The 20,595-nt window shown below is 53.2% G+C and overlaps 3 protein-coding genes across 3 annotated transcripts; 1 reads left to right on the top strand and 2 right to left on the bottom strand.

Moving 5' to 3' along the window:
• Positions 1 to 287: 287 nt before the first annotated feature.
• On the bottom strand, positions 288 to 2,039 carry LOC101116168 (interferon lambda-3-like). The gene is made up of 5 exons (XM_027977573.1): positions 1,854 to 2,039; positions 1,501 to 1,578; positions 663 to 806; positions 474 to 557; positions 288 to 383 (listed from the first exon to the last, which is right to left on the bottom strand). Exons 1-5 carry the CDS (start codon positions 2,037 to 2,039, stop codon positions 288 to 290), a joined length of 588 nt encoding a protein of 195 aa, XP_027833374.1.
• Positions 2,040 to 5,126: 3,087 nt separating this feature from the next.
• Positions 5,127 to 7,158, bottom strand: LOC105608817 (interferon lambda-4-like). The gene is made up of 6 exons (XM_012190387.5): positions 7,131 to 7,158; positions 6,691 to 6,866; positions 6,205 to 6,276; positions 5,976 to 6,119; positions 5,668 to 5,742; positions 5,127 to 5,482 (listed from the first exon to the last, which is right to left on the bottom strand). The coding sequence occupies exons 1-6, from the start codon at positions 7,156 to 7,158 to the stop codon at positions 5,384 to 5,386; spliced, it is 594 nt and encodes a 197-aa protein (XP_012045777.3). The 3' UTR covers positions 5,127 to 5,383.
• Positions 7,159 to 18,693: 11,535 nt separating this feature from the next.
• On the top strand, positions 18,694 to 20,357 carry LOC101115898 (interferon lambda-3). The gene is made up of 5 exons (XM_015100353.4): positions 18,694 to 18,883; positions 19,158 to 19,235; positions 19,749 to 19,892; positions 19,998 to 20,081; positions 20,169 to 20,357. Exons 1-5 carry the CDS (start codon positions 18,698 to 18,700, stop codon positions 20,265 to 20,267), a joined length of 591 nt encoding a protein of 196 aa, XP_014955839.4. The 5' UTR covers positions 18,694 to 18,697; the 3' UTR covers positions 20,268 to 20,357.
• The last annotated feature ends 238 nt before the right edge of the window (positions 20,358 to 20,595 follow it).

Below are 20,595 nucleotides of genomic sequence, written 5' to 3'. Positions count from 1 at the left end.
TCTGTGGAGTCGTTCAGTTTGTGAGAATTTGTTGTGGCATCTCCCCCCAAAAATTCACGTACACAAATACAGAGACCCACACCAGAGGAAGTATCATTTTCTCATTGTTTATTTGTACATTTTTTTATAAAAAGTAGAAAAATAAACATACTGGGTCTGAGTTTGAGAAATGTCATCCATAAATAAAGAAATAATTATTTGGAGGCAATAAAAAAAAAAAAAACACTGGTTTTGATGCATTAAATATATCTAAAAAGGTAGGACAGGTTGCAGGCGGGTCTCCAGGGTCAGACACACTGGTCTCCACTGGCAACACATTTCAGGTCCCGGGTGAGGAGGCGGAAGAGGTTGAACATCACGGAGGCTTCAAGGCAGTCCTGGGACTCCTGAGGGAAGAGGGGGACGGCTCAGTATCTCCCACGCCTGGGATCCCAGCTGCCCCGGACATCGGTTTGCCTTCTCCACTCACTCACCTTCTTTTGGGCCTCCTGGAGCCGGTGCAGCCAGTGGTGGAGGCGGCCCCGGGGCCTGGGGCCTGCTGTGGGCTGAGCTGGGACCTGGGGGCAGAGGAGAGAGGGGTGAGGCTGTGAGGCGGAGCCGGGGACCGAGGGGGACGCCCAGGCGGTCAGAGCCCAGACCCGGCCCGGGGCCCCAGCACTCACACAGGCCTGGAGCTTGGAGTGGACGTGCTGCAGCGTGAGAAGCGGCTGCTCCAGGCTGCGGCCCAGGGACGAGTTAGCCATGGCGTCCAGGACCGTCAGCGTCAGGGCCAGCTCTGCCTCCAGAGCCACGGGGCGCTCCCACACCTGAGGAGACAGAAGACACGTGAGAGCTGCACGAGAGAGAGACCAGGTGAGGGGGCAGGTGGGGGGCAGCTGAGGGGGGCAGGGAGGGGGCAGGTGAGGGGGCAGGTGAGGGGCAGCTGAGGGAGGCAGGGAGGGGGCAGGTGAGGGGGCAGGTGAGGGGCAGCTGAGGGGGGCAGGGAGGGGGCAGGTGAGGGGACAGGTGAGGGGGCAGGTGAGGGGGGCAGGGAGGGGGCAGGTGAGGGGGCAGGTGAGGGGCCAGGTGAGGGGGCCAGGTGAGGGGGCAGGTGGGGGGCAGGGAGGGGGCAGGTGAGGGGGCAGGTGAGGGGACAGGTGAGGGGCCAGGTGAGGGGGCAGCTGAGGGGGCAGGTGAGGGGGCAGGTGAGGGGCCAGGTGAGGGGGGCAGGTGAGGGGACAGGTGAGGGGGGCAGGGAGGGGGCAGGTGAGGGGACAGGTGAGGGGGCAGGTGGGGGGCAGGGAGGGGGCAGGTGAGGGGACAGGTGGGGGGCAGCTGAGGGGGCAGGGGAAGGGACAGAGGGAGGGGAAGCAGGGGCAGGTGAGAGACACAGTCCACGAGGTTGGCTGAGGGGAAGCGGTGGGAGAGGACTGGGGAGGGCAGGGAGAGAAGGAGGAGGTGAGGGGGCACCTGCGGAGCCAGGGCAGCTGAGGGCAGGCGGGCCTGACTCTCCCAGCTCACCTGCAGGTGCTTCAGGTCCCGGGTCCTGGGGAAGAGGCGGCCGCCGCAGTCCCAGTCCTTCTGCAAGCGCGAGTCTTCCTAGAGAGCAAGGGCAAGGTCGGGTCACAGCGGGAGGGACGGGGTGGGGTGGGGGGCCCAGGGAGACCGGAGGATGGCCAGCAACAGAGGCGGGAGGTTCACTTCCCAAAGGATGGTAGACGCTCATCCAGTGCAGGACAGGGGGTCGCCCACTGCGGGGACGGGGGAGGTCAGCCCCGTGGAGGGGGGCAGACCCGCCTGCAGCCCAGGTGGTCTAGGAGCCCACAGGAGGGGGCTGGGGGCTCACCCACTGCAGGAGGGGTGGGGAGACTCACAAAGGCATCCCTGGCCGTCTTGAAGGCCTGCAGCTCTTGAGGGGACAGAGACTTGAACTGGGCCATGTGGCAGCCCCTGGCAGGTGGGAGGGCCCTGGGGGCAGAGGGCACAGGAACTGCTCCTGTCCTGCTCAGCGCCACAGTCATCAGCATCAGCACCAGCACCAGTGTGCAGCCTGGGGCCATGTCTGGTTAAGGAAGGATAGAAAGGTGAGGGGAGGGAGAGCGTCAGGGAGTGAGGGTGCAGGCTCCGGGGAGGTGAGGGTCCCAGACAGTGATGCGGGGGCTCACCCAGCTTCATTCCTGCTCTCTGGTGTCTGTCAGAATCGGGGATCAAGTGTCCACTCGGAGGCTGTTGCCTAGGATCTCAGTCTTGTCTGGCGTCTCTGACTTCAGCCTCTCTTCTGGATCTCGGCTCGTTGCTCCGTTCGTGTCTCTGAACTTCCAGCTCTGTCTGGTCTGAGGTGTAACTGCTGCCTGAGCTCCATGGTGCAGCTTTTAGCCTGTGCAGCCGGGCAATCCCAGCTGATGTAGGAAAAGTGAAAACACAGGTGAAGGCTGACAGTGGCCACCAGGGGAGGCCCGGGCTGGGAAAGCCCAGAGCAGGGCGGAGCCGAGCCAGGTGAGCTCACTGGAAGATAAAATGACATCAGTTCATGCTCGCCTCGAATGAGTAATGAAGTAATGAGTGAGTAATGAAGACAAAATCAGGATGGGGACAGCTTCAGCCCCACAAGGGGTTGGGGGTTCTTCTGGAGGGACCAGGCTGATTTAGACTGGCTGGGGAGGGTCAGAGGGATTTTCTCTTTTGCAGCTGCCCCAGTGCAGGAAAAGGAAGGAAAAGGCACCTGTAGGAGGTGTTACCATGAACAACCTGGACCTTCTAAGAGGGAGGCTGGTCAGAGGATGGGAGAAGATCCAGGGGTGCTGCTGAGGGTGGGGAGAGGGGGTCAGAAAGGCAGAAACACTCTGTAACCAAGAGAGGAGACCAGCCCCTCCCCACCTGGTACTGATAGTGACAGAATAGGGGAGGGGTGGAGCCTGCACTAACCTGTTCTCTGATTGTCAGGCACAGGAATAGGAGGATCTACTATGAAATCGGGGTGTGACCAAGACTTCTGGGAAATCAACTGGGTTTGAGAAAAACGACTTCATTTATTCATTATTATAAGTAATTACTCACCCCCTCCCTCACTTTGGGTCAGACCCTTTTTAAGGCACAAGGAAGAGATCATTAGAAAAATAAAAGGCATAAAACAATCCTTCATGAAGCTTTCTTTCTTTTTTCTTTCTTTCTTTTTTTTTTTAACAAGAAAAAGGTACCAGAGAGTATGGGATGGGGGGATTAGGCATGTGGAATGTATTATGTTAGATAACATCAGATAATGAAAATGAAAGAAATGAACCAGGGTTGAGAGCAGAGTGGAAGAGAAAGTTTGCATTAAATAAGGTAATGAAATGACACTTGAGGGCAGACCTAAAGGAAGTGAGGGAGGCAGCTCTGTGGAGACCTGAGAGGGAGCCTTCTAAGAAAAGGAAACAGTCAGCACAAAAGGAAAAGAGAGAGAACCTCCTCTTATTGTGAGCCTGTCTATTTCTCTGCTGCAGTGTGGTCTTGAATACTCACGATAGCACCAAGTCATCCATGCTTTAATCTACATTTCAAATACAGAAGACAGGGTGGGGGTGGGGGACCCAGAGAGGTTAAGATAGTTATTCATGGTCACACAGCAAATAACCAGTGAGGGCAGGATATGAACTGAATTTTGTCTGAAACCAGAAAATAGCCACTGCACTCAGCAGCCCCAGTGTGGTTAGATCTCCTGGACTTGGAGGGAGTTGGATTTTTCCAGTAGAAGGTGTGGAGTCCTTTTGACTATTTCTCTACCCCCTCTTTGCTTCATTCGTAATTCCAGGGAGAGGGTGGACCAAAGTCTTCAGCTGGGAATATCTTTGAACACTAATGGATAATAATGTTTCCAAAGCAACAGCAGGGATATGCCCAAGGCACCTACCAGTGTTCTCATCAGTTCTGTCAATTGCAGGGACCTTATATCTCGGGAAGAGACATGGCTAAAAGGAATCCTGAAAATTGACAAAATACCTCAAAATTCTTAAGCATCATAGTGCTTCTCTTACCAAGGGAGTTCAGGGCAGTGGTTAAGAGCTTGGGAAGAAAGAGAAAGTGTTAGTGCAGTCACCTCCAACTCTTTTTGAACTCTTGAACTGTAGCTCGCCTGGCTCCTCTGTCCATGGGATTCTCCAGGCAACAATACTGGAGTGGGTTGCCATTTCCTCCTCCAGGGGATCTTCCTGACCCAGGGATTGGATCTGGGTTTCTTCCTTGCAGGCAGATTCTTTACTCTCTGAGATACCAGGTAGGAGCTGGGAGCTGGAGTTAAAGACTCTGGGGTTCAAACCTGGCTCCATCACTAGTTGTGTGACCTTGGGAAACAGGCCTTGTAGCTGTCCATAAAGATTGTCCATCCACAGGTTCAGACTTTTTTTTTTTTTTTTACCTCACAGCAGGGCAAATAGGTTCTTAATTCTCCAACCAGGGATCCATCTCAAGCCTCAGGCACTGGAAGCCCAGCATCTTAACCACCGGACTACCCAGGAAGTCCCTTGACAAATTTTTAAAGTCCAATTGTTTTGCATTTATATGTGTGATGACTTAATGGAGATCAATTATTACTGCCATTCCATGACTTCAGCTGGAAGTTTCAGAAACAGTATTTCAATGTATATTATTCACGCAAGAGAAGTGCAATAATGCCATGGCATGGATGAGAAAAGTGAAGCTCAAAGAGGATTTGTCCAGAGACACGATTCTGAAGTGGCAGGGACAGAACTGAAACTCAAGTCACCTGATTTCCCTGTCTCAGCATTCTGCGCTCAACAGCCCTCCTCACAAGGATCACAGGAGAAACAACCAATAAAAATGCAAAAATATTTAATCATTGGCAATAAATTGACAACAGAAGACAGAATAGCAAATACACAGAAACTTCATCAATACAAAACACACAAGTTACGGAATTTAAAAACACACACACACACACACACACACACACACACACACCCCAAACTGCTTCTCAGGACTTTTGGCCCCTTCACTACCCAGTCCCTCAGGAAATGAGGCCTCCCCAGCCGGGAGCTCCAAGAGTCCCAGATTCATGGACTCTCAAGGTGACCACTGAAGGTTTAAAGCTGGGATTGGAACCTCTCATGGGACAGGGGTTGCCGTAACTACAGAAGTAGAAACCGGTCCATGGTCTGTGGTGGTGGTTAGCGACCAAGGCAGACACGGACTCCAGTCTTTTCCTGGGAGGTTCTTAGGGCAACGCATCCCACGGGAATACCGCTGGTTCCCGGGGACTCTTCCTGGTCTTTGGGGAAAGGGTGCCTCAGGCGCCAGCGCATACGGGCGGAGGCTGACAGACCCCCTGGTTCAGTGAGACCGCGGAGGAGGGCGGCGCCCGCAGCCAGGCGCTCTGAGCGCTCCGGGTCCAGACGCAGCGGCGGCGGCATCACAGACAAGGTCCCGCGCGCGCCACCAGCCGCAGGTCCCACGCGAGCAGGCGCAGGAGGTGGAAGATGACGGCGGCTTCGTGGCACCGAGGCGAGTCCTGCAGCCCGGGAAGGAGGCAGGGCGGGGCTGAGTCAGGACTCTGCTTCGCGTGAGACAACCCCACTCCAGACCCTCAGGGCGCAAGCCCGGCCCCCGCCGCGTCTCCACCTCCCGCGGTCCTCCCTGCGGTCCTCCCTGCGGTCCTCCCTGCGGTCCAGCCGCGCTCGCCCGGGCTCCACTCACAGCTCGGCGAGTCTTGGGACGCCTCCCGGGCCGCCGCGGGGACCTGCTCCAGGAGCCTGGCCGGGCCAGCTCGAGCTGGAGCGGGGAAGGAGGTCAGCGAAGGCGGTGGAGACCCGAGCCTCCCGCCCCCTCCCCGCTGACGCGGGCCCTCTCCCTTCCGGCCGCAGAGCAAAGCCGGGAGGCTGCGCTTGGGGCCGGTGCCCGTTTCCGGGCTCAGTGGGACAGCTTCGCAGTGCGGGTCGTGGCCCTGAGACCAGGGGCGCCGAGCGAGCCGGGAGCGGCGCGGGGCCAGGCCGCCGAGCACTCACGCAGGCCGCCACGTCCCGCCCCGCGGCCGCCAGCAGCTCCAGGGTCTGCCCGACGCCGGGGAAGAGCTCGGGGCTCGGCAGGCTGCTCAGCACGGCCTGGGCGTCGGCGAGGTCGCGGGCCACCCGGCGGAGCATCGCACAGGACTGCGGGGACCGGGCTGGAGTTAGACGGGGCGGCGCCGGAGCCACCCCCCACCACACACACAACCCCGCCCGCCTCGGGCCTCACCGACGGCCGGGGAGGGTTCCTCTTCAGGCGGATCGAGCAGTTTTGGGGGCCCCAGCTCAGCGTCTCTTCTTCCTGCGGGACAAGAGCTGGGGTGACGCAGGGCCTCCTGGCCAGGACCCGTGAAACTGGGACGTCGAGGATTCCTGGACGTGGATCAGGACGGGTTGGGACGGTGGTGTTTTTCTTGTCTTGAACCAGGCTGCACTCTGTTGAGTCAGCTGAAATGCACGCGCGCTCTGTGTGCGGAGCCTAAGCCTCGACGTCGAGCCGAGTCCTCCTGGAGGGGGCGTCCCATCTCTGACGTACCTCAAGGTCTTGTATGACCGACCACCAGAGCCTCAAGGAAGGGGTCGGGGTTCTCTACTCTGAGATGCGCCATGCACCTACTAGACTCCAGTTCGCCAGGGCCCCTTGGGACAAAGACTGGCATATCTGAGCCCGGCGGTGCCAGGGGCGGAGGGGCGGGGGCCTCTGAGCATCACTCACATAGTGGTCCCTCAGCGCCTTGACAGCCAGCAGCACCCGGGGGTCCAAGGAGCGATAGTGTGAGAGGAGGCAGCGCTGAGGCTCAGTCACGTTGGGGTCGGCAGCTACACCCACAGTCACCAAGACCCACAATCCCACGACCACTGCGGCTGCGCCACTCTGCCCCATCTCTGCTCCTGCTGGAGGCGACAGATGTCAGGGAGCCTAAAGAGAAGGCCCTGAGTCCAAGCCCCTGCCTCTGGTTAGACTGGCACAAGGACTGTCACTCACAGCGTGGACGCTGATCACACCCAGGGGAAGAGACAAGGTGGGTCCTGACACCCCTCCTCCCCTCAGCCTCTCTCCCCTCACTCCTCACCTGCACTGTGGCTTGGGTGCCTGGCACTGCAGCAGGGCCTGTCTTCCACTGGCCTCTGGGTGGTGTCCAGAGTGGTGCCCACCTAGGTCGGCAGTGCCTGCACCCTCCATGGTGGCTTTTAAGTGTTTCAAGTGGGACCAGTGAGCAACTGGGCTTCCCCCGTGCAGGGTAAGCTTTCCCAACGTCAGTGCTGGCCATTGATCGGCCCAGAGGGTTGTAGGCAGGGATGTGAGGACTTTAACCCACAGTGGGGCAATGCCAGCTATGATGCCACCCCAGCTGACTGCCAACACTTCCGGTCCCTTTCTGTATCCTTTCACTTTCATCACCCTGAGTGTTGTTATCTCTTTTCTATAATGCCGATTAGCTCTTACACAGTTACAAGGCCCTGTTCCAAGGCATTGATATGTACTCATCTCACTCAATGTTTCAAAAATGACACTGCAAGAGTTGTTCTATTATACCTCCAATTTGCAGATGGGAAAACCATGGCACAGTAAGACGAAGGAGCTTCTCCAAGATACGCAGCTCACAATTGGCAGAGGCAGAATTTGAGCCTATCCTCAAACCAGCTTCCAAGCTTGATCTCTAAGCCATAACTTCGCCCACCCCATATCTGACTGAGTGCCTCCTCTCTTTCCTCTTCTGTCCTCACTTCATTATGGTTCTCTCTCTTCCCTCTCTATTCGCCTCCCGTTTTGTCTCCACCTCTTTGGTCCTGTGTTTGTCTCTGTCAGTAACTTCATTTGTTTCTTATTCCTTTTTCTCACTGAGAAATGGAGTATTTCCTGCCATATCAATAGACAAGGGTGATAGAGCCATCAGTGACTCCGGCCCTCCGAAGGTGAATTTCTGAGCCCAGGAAGAAGAACAACATCCAGCAGCCATCAGGCTGTAACCACTCCCTACGGTGAACGCCGGGGAACTCAGGATACTGGCCCCAGATAGCGGAGATGCATGTAAAAGGAATGATTTCAGTGAGTCCAGACTCTTCCACCTTTGCACACAAGGAAAAGCGCTAAATTCCTTAACTTGTGGTATCTGATTTTCTTTAATTCACAAAAATACTTCTGACATTCAGACTACCTACCCCTTGATGCAAATTTCAATGTAACCTGACTCCCTCCCCCTCCCACCTCATCTGAGTAGTTCTCCCAGGACCACTTAAGATGCTGCCTCCTGGACTTAAGTCCTGAAAATTTCCACCAAATAAAATGTAACTCAACTTTTAGGCTGTGCCTATTTTTTAGTCAACATCACAAACATTCAAGTGTCTCTGTGTGTCTCAGTCAGTCTCTGTTTTGGTTTAAAAATAAAATCTACTGGACTTCCCTGGTGGCTCAGTGGTAAAGGATCGCCTGCCAATGCAGGGGACATGGGTTCCATCCCTGGTCTGGGAAGATTCCGCGTGCTGAGGGACAACAGAGCCCATACGCCGCAACTGCTGAGCCAGTGCTCCAGGGCCCTTGCTCTGCAACGAAAGAAACTATTGCAATGAGAAGCCTGCACATCGTAACTAGAGAGTAGTCCTCACTCGCTGCAACTGAAGAAGGCCTGCAACAAAAACCCAACAGAGCCAAAATAAAAATAAATAAAAGGGACTTCCCTGGTGGTCCAGTGACTAATACTCTGGGCTCCCAATTCAGGGGGCCTGGGTTCGATCCCTGGTCAGGGAACTAGGTCTCACATGCCACAGCTAAGACTCTGGTGCAGCCAAATAAATAAATAAAAATATTAGATAAATAATAAAACCTACTACTTTTCCTGATAAAATTAGTAATGCGGGGCCATTGGATAATGCCTGAGAAATAGAGACATGCATAAGGGAGAAAAAAAAAATCTGTAAATTCACCACCCACCTCACCCTGTCTCACCTCACCCCAGCTCTGGAACAGTTTTTCCAATGTGTAGAAATGTTACATATATTGATTTGTGTGTGTGTTTTCTGATTATCGAAGTAACACATTCGTTATAAAGATTCAGCCAATTAAAAAAACATACAACTTGGAGAGTTAAAAAAGTCTTTAATCTCACTTTCTGGAGGTAATCTTTCTAGCAGTTAGTTGCTAATCCTCCTTTTTTTTTTTTTTTTCTTGTTTCCTCTATGAACAATTTCTGCCAAGTTGGAGCTTGTCTGTATACAGTTTGGTAGCCAGCTTTCGTGTCTTACCATTATCTCTCATTTTCATTCCCCCACATCTTTAATTATACTATATCAGTGAGGTCCCCTGCAGGAAAGATGCCCTAATCAATTTAGGCTAATTTGAAGTGGTTTAATACCAGGAGCGTTTACCAAGGGATTGGATGGTAAAGGGAGCAGAGGAGGAGTAGTTCAAGGTCTTGGGGCCCAGCCGGCGTGGGTCTGTCATCCCTAAGCCTGAAGAAAGCGGATAGGGGAGGGAGGGGTTACCTGACCTGGGAGGAAGAGAGTCATACACACAGGTGGAGGAAAGAGAAGTAAATACACTGACTGTATTCTACTTTCCCTCTCTCAAGCCCTATTACTAGGCTCCCCATTGACTGCACTCAGCAGAAGCCAAAGGCCAGCTTCTGGGGCCCAGAGGAGGCTAGAGAAGTGGGAAGAATGAACTTGGAGGGGCAGATGGAAGACAATTTGCATGTACCACTAGTAAGCCTTCCAATCTAATGGGATTATTGAATAAACAATCCCAAACTCCTATTGGTGGGCATTGATATTCTTTCCAGTCTTGTTAAAATCATGCTTCTTAAGACTAGGGGAGAGAAAGGGAGGGACTTTTTCATTCTTTTAATGGTGTCTGTCATCTGATATTTTAAATTTTTCTAATTCACCAATTTTTCTTCTTCCACGTCTTGTGCTTTCAGCATATACAAAAAATCATCACCACGGTTCCCTAGATTTTCTCCTATACTACATTACAGGAGTTTTATAGTTCTGCACTTTACATTAGGTCTATGATATATTTTAAGTTAATTTTTGTGAAAATGTGCAAAGTCTGCATCTAGGTTTATTTATTTATATTTATTTTTGGCCACACCCTAAGGCATGCAGGATTTAGTTCCCCGACCAGGGACTGAAACTTCACCCCTTGTAGTGGAAGCTCGGAGTCTAAACCACTGGGCCACCCGGGAATTCCCTATCCAGTTGTTTCAATACCATTTGTGGGAAGATTATCCTTTCTTTACTGAATTGCCTTTGGTCCTTTCTCAAAAATCAATTGACTGCATTTGTGTGGGTCTATTCCTGGGCACTCTCTTCTGTTACATTGATTTATTTATCTTGTCACTAATAACAGAGTCTTGATTATTGCAGCTTTATAGTAAGTCTTAACGTGACTGTGTCAGTTCTCCAACGTTATTCTTCTCCTTTAATACGGTGAAAGCTACTCTGGGCCTTTTGAATTTCTGTTTAACTTTCACTTTGTCAATATCCACAAATTAACTTGCTGGAATTCTGGATTGCATTGACTCTATAGATTAAGTTAGGAAGAACTGACATCTTGACAATATCGAATCTTCTTATCCATATTCATAGAAGAGTTCTATTTTTAGATGTTCTTTTACTTCTCTCATCAGAGTTTTATAGTGTTTCTCATACAGATTTTGTTTATATTTTGTTAGATTTGTATTAATACTTAAGTATTAAATTTGGGGGGATGCTGAATGTAAATGGTATTTTTAATTTCAAATTCAAATTGTTCATTGAAAGCAATAGGCTTTTGTGTATTAACCTTATATCCTGCCACCTTGCTGTAATCGCTTATTGATTCAGAAATGTTTTTTTCCCAGATATATGTTTTTAAAGACATAAAATTAAATACACATAAATATTAAGAAAACTGATTATATTGAAACACAGTTACCAAAACATTAGAGTAACTTTGCAATAAGTGATACATATGCCTAATGATCTAAGTACAAGATAGAGCAGTAGGTTTAACAACTACTATACTTTGAGGTACTAAAAGGAGTAAATGATATTGCAAGACATGTGCCATATCTGTAAAATGCTATGAAATATCTGTGCCTTCTTTTATGACAAAGTCACAACTTCTGCTAATATTATTGTAGCTTGTTGCTTACATTCATAAGGGAAAGAAATGCTAAATTTCAGTTATAGGTTAGTGAAGAAGATGTAACTTTCTCCCATGCAAGTTCACCCTTCCCTGAATCCTACTGTAGGGTGGCTCATGAACCCCAGGTGAAGCTGGACTTTAAATAGAATGAAGTAGATCTATGTGTACTGACATGGAAAAATCTTCAAGACATAGAGTGAAAAAAGGAAATGTTGAGAACAATGCACACGTTGTGACACTCCCCGTGTTTAGAAATACTCATACATGCAAAAGCAATTCACTGGGGAAAAGAGCCCTTTCAAAACCAGTGCTGGGCTTCCTTAGTGGCTTAGTGGTGAAGAACCTGCCTGCCCATGCAGGAGACACCTGGTTCAATCCCTGGTCTGGGAAGATTCCACATGACCCAAGCCAACTAAGCCTGTGCACAATTATTGAGCCTGTGCTCTGGAGCCCAGGAACAGCAACTATTGAAGCCCCCACTGAAGCACCCTAGAGCCCCTGCTCCGCAGCAAGAGAAGCCACCACTATAAGAAGCCCATGCACTGAAATGAAGAGATCTCACTTGCTGCAACTAGAGAAAGTCCGTGAAGTAATGAAGACCAGACCCAGCTAAGAATAAGCAAATTAATTAACTAAAAAAACAATGCTGGAGTAACTGGACATCCATAGGCCAAACAATGAACGTTGATCGAAAACTCACATGAAAATAAAAATTAACTCAATATGGAGCACTGACTTAAATGTAAAACATAAAGCTACAGAAGTTAGAAAAACTTAGGAGGACCATCTTCAAGGTCTAGAGGTGGACAAAGGGATTAATCCATAAAAGGAAAATTGATCAACTGAACTTGATCAAAAATTTGCTCTGTGAAAGACCATGTTAAAAAGACAGGACTTCTCTCGTGGTACGGTGGATAAGAATCCACCTGCCAATCCAGGGGACATGGGTTCGATCCTGGATCTGGGAAGATCCCATATGCCTGGGAGCAACTAAGCCTGTGCTCCACAACCCCTGAGCCCATGCTCTAGATCCAGTGAGCCACAACTACTGAGCCCAAGTGCTGCAACTCCTAAAGCCCATGTGCCTAGGGCCTGTGCTCCACAACAAGCCACCGAAATGAGAAGCCAGAGCATGCAACCAGAGAGAGCCCTCGTGAAGCAATGAAGACCAGCACAACCAAAAATAATTAATGAAAAAAGAAGAGAGAGGAGCTAAAGACTGGGAGAAAATACCTGCAAACCCCATCTGATGAAGGACTAGTATCTTGAATAGATAAAGAACTCTCAAAACTCAACAGTAGAAAAATTGAACAATCCATTTGGGAAATGGGCAAAAGACATTAAGAGACATTTCACTAAAAGAGTGAAAGTTGGGAAATAAGTATATGAAAAGATGTTGGACATTATTAGCCATTCAGTTCAGTTCAGTTCAGTCGCTCAGTCGTGTCCGACTCTTTGCAACCCCATGAACTGCAGCACGCCAGGCCTCCCTGTCTATCACCAACTCTCGGAGTTCACTCAAACTCACGTCATTAGAGAGATGCAAATTAAAACCACAATGAGATACCATTATATGGCTATCAGAATGCCTAAAAAAATAGTGATAACATCAAATGCTAGTGAGGATACAGGAAATTGATCACTCATTGCTGGTGTAAATGCAAAATGGTACAGCCCCTCTGGAAAACAGGGTTGGTCATTTCTTAAAACACTAAACATGTGGGGCTTTCCTGGTGGTTCAGTGGTAAAGAATCTGTCTCCCAGTGCAGGAGACATGGGTTCAATTCCTGGCCTGGGAAGATCCTACATACTGTGGAGCAACTAAGCCTGTTAGTTGGTAATTGGTAAAGGACTACATATCATTTAGTGGAGTGTTATTAAATGATATTTATTCATTTAATAATATGAAACTATTGTTCATTTGCTGTTGAAAATTGGAATTGCAGACATGTTTTTCTCAACCATTGTTAACAATCATTATAGCTGATACATGCTGAGCACTTCCTGAATGAAGAATCCCATGGACAGAGGAACCAGGCGGACTACAGTCCATGGAATCACAGTCAGACACGATGGAAGCAACTTAACATGCACACACACTAAATAACACTCTAGGGAAGACAGAATTTTTCTAAGACCCAGATGAGGAAAAAGGCCGAAAAACAGAAGGGAGGGATATTTGTGCAAGGAAAGAGAAAGAAAAAGACAGGGAGAGAAGACACGATGTAACGACAAGAGTGTGATGGAAGAGCAAGCATTAGAAACCCTAGTGTGAGCTCCTGGAGGGCAGGCACTTGTATTGGTACCTCTGCCAAGCTTGCCGCTTCCAATTGAAGGCAATGGTGTGTTTTCAGTTCATCACTAGAGAGCAAAAGAAAGATCAACACACAGAAAATACAGAGTCCAGAATGCAAACAGTAGCAACTGGCTCAGGAGCGAGGGTCAGGCAGAGTCATCGCTGGCACTGGCCCAAGGTGGGTAAAGTCCACACACGCTGGCCACTGGCCAGCACTGACGTTGGGAAAGCTTACCCTGCACCGGGGAAGCCCAGTTGCTCACTGGTCCCACTTGAAACACTTAAAAGCCACCATGGAGGGTGCAGACACCGCCGACCTAGGTGGGCACCACTCTGGACACCACCCAGAGGCCAGTGGAAGACAGGCCCTGCTCCAGTGCCAGGCACCCAAGCCACAGTGCAGGTGAGGAGTGAGGGGAGAGAGGCTGAGGGGAGGAGGGGTGTCAGGACCCGCCTTGTCTCTTCCCCTGGGTGTGATCAGCGTCCACGCTGTGAGTGACAGTCCTTGTGCCAGTCTAACCAGAGGCAGGGGCTTGGACTCAGGGCCTTCTCTTTGGGCTCCCTGACATCTGTCGCCTCCAGCAGGAGCAGAGATGGGGCGGAATGGTGCAGCCGCAGCAGCCGTCGGGCTGTGGGTTTTGGTGAGCCCGGCACTGCCTCCTCTCACATTATCGCTCCTTGGACCCCCGGGCGCTGCTGGCTGTCAAGGCACGGAGGGACCACTATGTGAGTGATGCTCAGAGGCCCTGGTCCCCCCACGGACCCTCCGGCCCCGGGCCCTCCAGGCTCAGAGACACCAGTCTTTGGCCCGAGGGGCGCTCATGTTCTAGCGTCCAGCAGGCACACCTCTGATTTCAGGGTCCACAACTGTGACTCTGACCTCTTCCCGGGTGTCCCGTGGTCGGCTCACATACGGCCTTGGTGAGGGTCACAGAGGGGCGCCCCCTCCAGGCGGACTTAGCTCACGTCGAGGCGCCGGCTCCGCACCGGAAGGCAGGAGCTTTACAGCTCCGCACAATTATCAGAGCGCAGCCTGGTTCGAGACAAGAAAAACACCACGGTCCCGACCAGTCCTGATCCACGTCCAGGAATCCTCGACGTCTCAGTGCTCCAGGGGCCCTGGCCAGGAGGCCCTGCATCACCCCAGCTCTTGTCCCGCAGGAAGAAGAGACGCTGGGCTGGGGCCCCCAAAACTGCTCGATCCGCCTGAAGAGGAACCCTCCCAGGCCGTCGGTGAGGCCCGAGGCGGGCGGGGTTGTGTGTGTGGTGGGGGGCGGCTCCGGCGCCGCCCCGTCTAACTCCAGCCCGGTCCCCGCAGTCCTGTGCGATGCTCCGCCGGGTGGCCCGCGACCTCGCCGACGCCCAGGCCGTGCTGAGCAGCCTGCCGAGCCCCGAGCTCTTCCCCGGCGTCGGGCAGACCCTGGAGCTGCTGGCGGCCGCGGGGCGGGACGTGGCGGCCTGCGTGAGTGCTCGGCGGCCTGGCCCCGCGCCGCTCCCGGCTCGCTCGGCGCCCCTGGTCTCAGGGCCACGACCCGCACTGCGAAGCTGTCCCACTGAGCCCGGAAACGGGCACGGGCCCCAAGCGCAGCCTCCCGGCTTTGCTCTGCGGCCGGAAGGGAGAGGGCCCGCGTCAGCGGGGAGGGGGCGGGAGGCTCGGGTCTCCACCGCCTTCGCTGACCTCCTTCCCCGCTCCAGCTCGAGGTGGCCCGGCCAGGCTCCTGGAGCAGGTCCCCGCGGCGGCCCAGGAGGCGTCCCAAGACTCGCCGAGCTGTGAGTGGAGCCGGCGCGAGCGCGGCTGGACCGCAGGGAGCACCGTAGGGAGGACCGCGGGAGGTGGAGACGCGGCGGGGGCCGGGCTTGCGCCCTGAGGGTCTGGAGTGGGGTTGTCTCACGCGAAGCAGAGTCCTGACTCAGCCCCGCCCTGCCTCCTTCCCGGGCTGCAGGACTCGCCTCGGTGCCACGAAGCCGCCGTCATCTTCCACCTCCTGCGCCTGCTCGCGTGGGACCTGCGGCTGGTGGCGCGCGCGGGACCTTGTCTGTGATGCCGCCGCCGCTGCGTCTGGACCCGGAGCGCTCAGAGCGCCTGGCTGCGGGCGCCGCCCTCCTCCGCGGTCTCACTGAACCAGGGGGTCTGTCAGCCTCCGCCCGTATGCGCTGGCGCCTGAGGCACCCTTTCCCCAAAGACCAGGAAGAGTCCCCGGGAACCAGCGGTATTCCCGTGGGATGCGTTGCCCTAAGAACCTCCCAGGAAAAGACTGGAGTCCGTGTCTGCCTTGGTCGCTAACCACCACCACAGACCATGGACCGGTTTCTACTTCTGTAGTTACGGCAACCCCTGTCCCATGAGAGGTTCCAATCCCAGCTTTGAACCTTCAGTGGTCACCTTGAGAGTCCATGAATCTGGGACTCTTGGAGCTCCCGGCTGGGGAGGCCTCATTCCCTGAGGGACTGGGTAGTGAAGGGGCCAAAAGTCCTGAGAAGCAGTTTTTTTTCTTTTAATTCCATAACTTGTGTGTTTTGTATTAATGAAGTTTCTGTATATGTTTGCTATTCTGTCTTCTGTTGTCAATTTATTGCCAATTATTAAATCTTTTTTTGCATTTCTGTTGGTTATTTCCCCTGTGATCATTGTGAGCGGGGCTGTTGATAACAAAATGCTGAGACAGGGAAATCTGATGACTTGAGTTTCGGTTCTGTCCCTGCACAGAAGTGTCTGTTCCACACACACTTCATAGCTGTGTGTCTGGACCAATTGCTTCTCTTTGAGCCTCAGTTTTTTCATCTATGCCATAACATTATTACACTTCCATTACAGTGAGTAATATACATTGAGATAATGTTTCTGAAGCTTCCAGCTGAAGTCACAGAATGGCCTTAATAACTGGTCTCCATTAAATCACCACACACATAAATGCACAAAAACTGTACTTCTTTCACTTGTCCTGACCTGTGGATGGGCAACCATTGTAGCCCAAGTGCAAAGACTGTTTCCCAGGGTCATATAGGTAGTGATCAGAACCAGGTTTGAACCCAGAATATTTTCCTCCAGCTCCAATGCTCCTAACCACTCCCCTGAAGTTCCTTTCTAGGAATTTTCAGATAAACAGTCAGTTTTCATGATTCATTGTTGTTGTAGGGATATCTTTTCCCCTGATATGCTGTTGCTGCTGCTGCTAAGTCGCTCCAGTCGTGTCTGACTCTGTGCGACCCCACAGATGGCAGCCCACCAGGCTCTCCCATCCCTGGGATTCCCCAGGCAAGAACACTGGAGTGGGTTGCCATTTCCCTCTCCAACGCATGAAAGTGAAAAGTGAAAATGAAGTCACTCAGTCGTGTCTGACTAGTAGTGACCCCTCGGACTGCAGCCTACCAGGCTCCTCTGTCCATGGGATTTTCCAGGCAAGAGTGCTGGAGTGGGGTGCCATTGCCTTCTCCAGGGGATCTTCCTGACCCAGGGATCGAACCCAGGTCTCCTGCATTGCAGGTAGACGCTTTACCCTCTGAGCCACCAGGTAAGCCCTAAAAGCAAGCACTGACCCCAACCTTTCCCCTTGATAGAAAGTGCGTGCAGTTGACAGAATCTGACCAGAACACTTGTAGGTGCTCAAGGCACATCCTTGCGGTAGCTTTGGAAGCATAATTATGCATTGGCGCTCATAGATATTCCCAGATGAGGGCTGTGGTCCACCCTCTCCAGGACTCCACACTTTCTGTTGGAGAAGTGCATTCCCTCCAAGTCCAGATCTAGCCACACTGGGGCTGCTGAGTGCAGTAGTTACTCGTCTGCTGTCAGACAAAACTCAGTTCACATCCTGCCCTCACTAGTTATTTGTTGTGTGACCTTGAACAACTTTCTTAACCTCTCCGAGTCCCTTCAATATCTTCTGTATTTGAAATGTAGGTAAGCATGGATGTCTTTGGATGCTATCACGAGCAAGGCCACATTGCAGCAGAGACATAGACAGGCTCACAAAAGGAGGAGGTTCTCTCTCTTTTCCTTTTGCACTGACTGTTCCCTTTTCTTAGAAGGTTCCCTCTCAGATCTCCACAGAGCTCCCTCCCTCACTTCCTTTAGGGCTGCCCTCAAGTGTCATTTCATTACCTTATTTAGTGCAACTTTCTTTTCCATTCTACTCTCGACCCTGGCTCATTTCTTTCATTTTCCATTATCTGATGTTATCTAGCATAATACATCCCACATGCCTAGTCCCCCCATCCCATACTCTCTGGTACCTTTTTCTTGTAAATGGCTCTTGAAGGATCATTTTATGTCTTTCATTTTTTTCAATCCTGTTTTCTTGGCACCTTAAAAAGAATCTGACCGAAAGTGAGGAGTAAATAATTACTTAGTGAATGAAGGCATTTTTCTCAAACCCATCTGATTTCTCTGAAGTCTTAGTCACACCCCAATCTCAGCAGATCCTCCTATTCCTGGGTCCCTCTGTGCCTGAAAATCAGAGAACAGGTTCGTGCAGACTCCACCCCTCCCCCATTCTGTCACTATCCATAGGTGGGGAGGAACTGGTCTCTCTTAGTTCTAGAGTGTTTCTGCCTTTCTGACTCCCTCTCCCCCCCCCTCCCCCCTCAACAGCACCCTTGGATCTTCTCTCATCCTCTGAACAGCCTCCCTCTTGGAAGGTCCATGTTGTTCAAGGTAACACTTTCTACGAGTGTCTTTTCCTTCTATTCCCCACACTGGAGCATCTGCAAAAAAGAAAATCCCTCTGTCCCCTCCCCACCCAGTCCTAAATCAGCCTGGTCTCTGCAGGAGACCCGCCCTTGTGGGGCTGAAGCTACTCCAGTCCTGATTTTGTCTTCATTACTCACTTCCTCGGAAGTGAGCACCAATCAATGTCAGTTTCTCTTTCGCTCAGTTGCTCACCTGGCTCACTGGCTCCGCCCTGCTCTGGGCTTTCCAGGGTTAGCCTGTAGCTGTGTTTTCACTTTTCCTACATCAGCTGGGATTGCCCAACTGCACAGGCTAAAAGCTGCACCATGGAGCTCAGGCAGCAGTTACACCTCAGACCAGACAGAGCTGGAAGTTCAGAGACACGAACGGAGCAACGAGCCGAGATCCAGAAGAGGAGGCTGAAGTCAGAGACGCCAGACAAGACTGAGATCCTAGGCAACAGCCTCCGAGTGGACACTTGATCCCCGATTCTGACAGACACCAGAGAGCAGGAATGAAGCTGGGTGAGCCCCCGCATCACTGTCTGGGACCCTCACCTCCCCGGAGCCTGCACCCTCACTCCCTGACGCTCTCCCTCCCCTCACCTTTCTATCCTTCCTTAACCAGACATGGCCCCGGGCTGCACGCTGGTGCTGGTGCTGATGCTGATGACTGCGGCGCTGAGCAGGACAGGAGCAGTTCCTGTGCCCTCTGCCCCCAGGGCCCTCCCACCTGCCAGGGGCTGCCACATGGCCCAGTTCAAGTCTCTGTCCCCTCAAGAGCTGCAGGCCTTCAAGACGGTCAGGGATGCCTTTGTGAGTCTCCCCACCCCTCCTGCAGTGGGTGAGCCCCCAGCCCCCTCCTGTGGGCTCCTAGACCACCTGGGCTGCAGGCGGGTCTGCCCCCCTCCACGGGGCTGACCTCCCCCCTCCCCGCAGTGGGCGATCCCCTGTCCTGCACTGGATGAGCCTCTACCATCCTTTGGGAAGTGAACTTCCCGCCTCTGTTGCTGGCCATCCTCCGGTCTCCCTGGCCCCCCCCCCCCCCCCGTCCCTCCCGCTGTGACCCGACCTTGCCCTTGCTCTCTAGGAAGACTCGCGCTTGCAGAAGGACTGGGACTGCGGCGGCCGCCTGTTCCCCAGGACCCGGGACCTGAAGCACCTGCAGGTGAGCTGGGAGAGTCAGGCCCGCCTGCCCTCAGCTGCCCTGGCTCCGCAGGTGCCCCCTCACCTCCTCCTTCTCTCCCTGCCCTCCCCAGTCCTCTCCCACCGCTTCCCCTCAGCCAACCTCGTGGACTGTGTCTCTCACCTGCCCCTGCTTCCCCTCCCTCTCTCCCTTCCCCTGCCCCCCTCAGCTGCTCCCCCTCCTGCCCCCCCACCTGTCCCCTCACCTGCCCCCCTCACCTGGCCCCTCACCTGGCCCCTCACCTGGCCCCTCACCTGCCCCCTCACCTGCCCCCTCACCTGTCCCCCCACCTGCCCCCTCACCTGGCCCCCTCACCTGGCCCCTCACCTGCCCCCTCACCTGCCCCCTCACCTGTCCCCCCACCTGCCCCCTCACCTGCCCCCTCACCTGCCCCCTCCCTGCCTCCCTCAGCTGCCCCCCACCTGCCCCCTCACCTGCCCCCTCACCTGGTCTCTCTCATGTGCAGCTCTCACGTGTCTTCTGTCTCCTCCTCAGGTGTGGGAGCGCCCCGTGGCTCTGGAGGCAGAGCTGGCCCTGACGCTGACGGTCCTGGAGGCCATGGCTAACTCGTCCCTGGGCCGCAGCCTGGAGCAGCCCCTTCTCACGCTGCAGCACGTCCACTCCAAGCTCCAGGCCTGTGTGAGTGCTGGGGCCCCGGGCCGGGTCTGGGCTCTGACCGCCTGGGCGTCCCCCTCGGTCCCCGGCTCCGCCTCACAGCCTCACCCCTCTCTCCTCTGCCCCCAGGTCCCAGCTCAGCCCACAGCAGGCCCCAGGCCCCGGGGCCGCCTCCACCACTGGCTGCACCGGCTCCAGGAGGCCCAAAAGAAGGTGAGTGAGCGGAGAAAGCAAACCGATGTCCGGGGCAGCTGGGATCCCAGGCGTGGGAGATACTGAGCCGTCCCCCTCTTCCCTCAGGAGTCCCAGGACTGCCTCGAAGCCTCCGTGATGTTCAACCTCTTCCGCCTCCTCACCCGGGACCTGAAATGTGTTGCCAGTGGAGACCAGTGTGTCTGACCCTGGAGACCCGCCTGCAACCTGTCCCACCCTTTTAGATATTTTTTATGCACCAACTACCTCCACTGAATTATTGGTTCTAGATTTCTATATTTTTATTAAGCCCCTAAATAATATTTATTCTTGTACTTTTTATACAATGTGTGAAAATAAACTATTTGTTCATGACATTGACCTTGTTTATATGTGTCTGAATACGTGACTGCATATGTGGCAGGGGGAATGGTTAGAGAGAACCGAAGAGAATATGAAAGAACAGGGACTGGCCTGGTGGCACAGTGGAAAAGAATCTGCCTGCTAGTGCAGGGAGTGTGGCTCAGTTCCTGGT

The sequence above is a fragment of the Ovis aries genome, chromosome 14 (assembly GCF_016772045.2).
Source record: "Ovis aries strain OAR_USU_Benz2616 breed Rambouillet chromosome 14, ARS-UI_Ramb_v3.0, whole genome shotgun sequence".
Taxonomy (NCBI): domain Eukaryota; kingdom Metazoa; phylum Chordata; class Mammalia; order Artiodactyla; family Bovidae; genus Ovis; species Ovis aries.
The sequence above is the reverse complement of the archived record's forward strand: the minus strand, read 5'-3'. Positions and strand labels throughout refer to the sequence as shown.

Excerpts from the sequence above, each read along its gene's own strand:
- LOC105608817 (XM_012190387.5), bottom strand. The coding sequence starts at position 7,158 with ATGGAGGGTGCAGGCACTGCCGACCTAG. Across the intron at positions 5,743-5,975 it reads GGCGGGACGTGGCGGCCTGC|CTCGAGCTGGCCCGGCCAGG; the intron begins GTGAGTGCTCGG and ends TCCCCGCTCCAG. Across the intron at positions 5,483-5,667 it reads GTCCCAAGACTCGCCGAGCT|GACTCGCCTCGGTGCCACGA; the intron begins GTGAGTGGAGCC and ends CCCGGGCTGCAG.
- LOC101116168 (XM_027977573.1), bottom strand. The coding sequence starts at position 2,039 with ATGGCCCCAGGCTGCACACTGGTGCTGGTGCTGATGCTGATGACTGTG. Across the intron at positions 807-1,500 it reads GGGACCTGAAGCACCTGCAG|GTGTGGGAGCGCCCCGTGGC; the intron begins GTGAGCTGGGAG and ends CTGTCTCCTCAG. Across the intron at positions 558-662 it reads ACTCCAAGCTCCAGGCCTGT|GTCCCAGCTCAGCCCACAGC; the intron begins GTGAGTGCTGGG and ends CTCTGCCCCCAG.
- LOC101115898 (XM_015100353.4), top strand. The coding sequence starts at position 18,698 with ATGGCCCCGGGCTGCACGCTGGTGCTGGTGCTGATGCTGATGACTGCG. Across the intron at positions 19,236-19,748 it reads GGGACCTGAAGCACCTGCAG|GTGTGGGAGCGCCCCGTGGC; the intron begins GTGAGCTGGGAG and ends TCTCCTCCTCAG. Across the intron at positions 19,893-19,997 it reads ACTCCAAGCTCCAGGCCTGT|GTCCCAGCTCAGCCCACAGC; the intron begins GTGAGTGCTGGG and ends CTCTGCCCCCAG.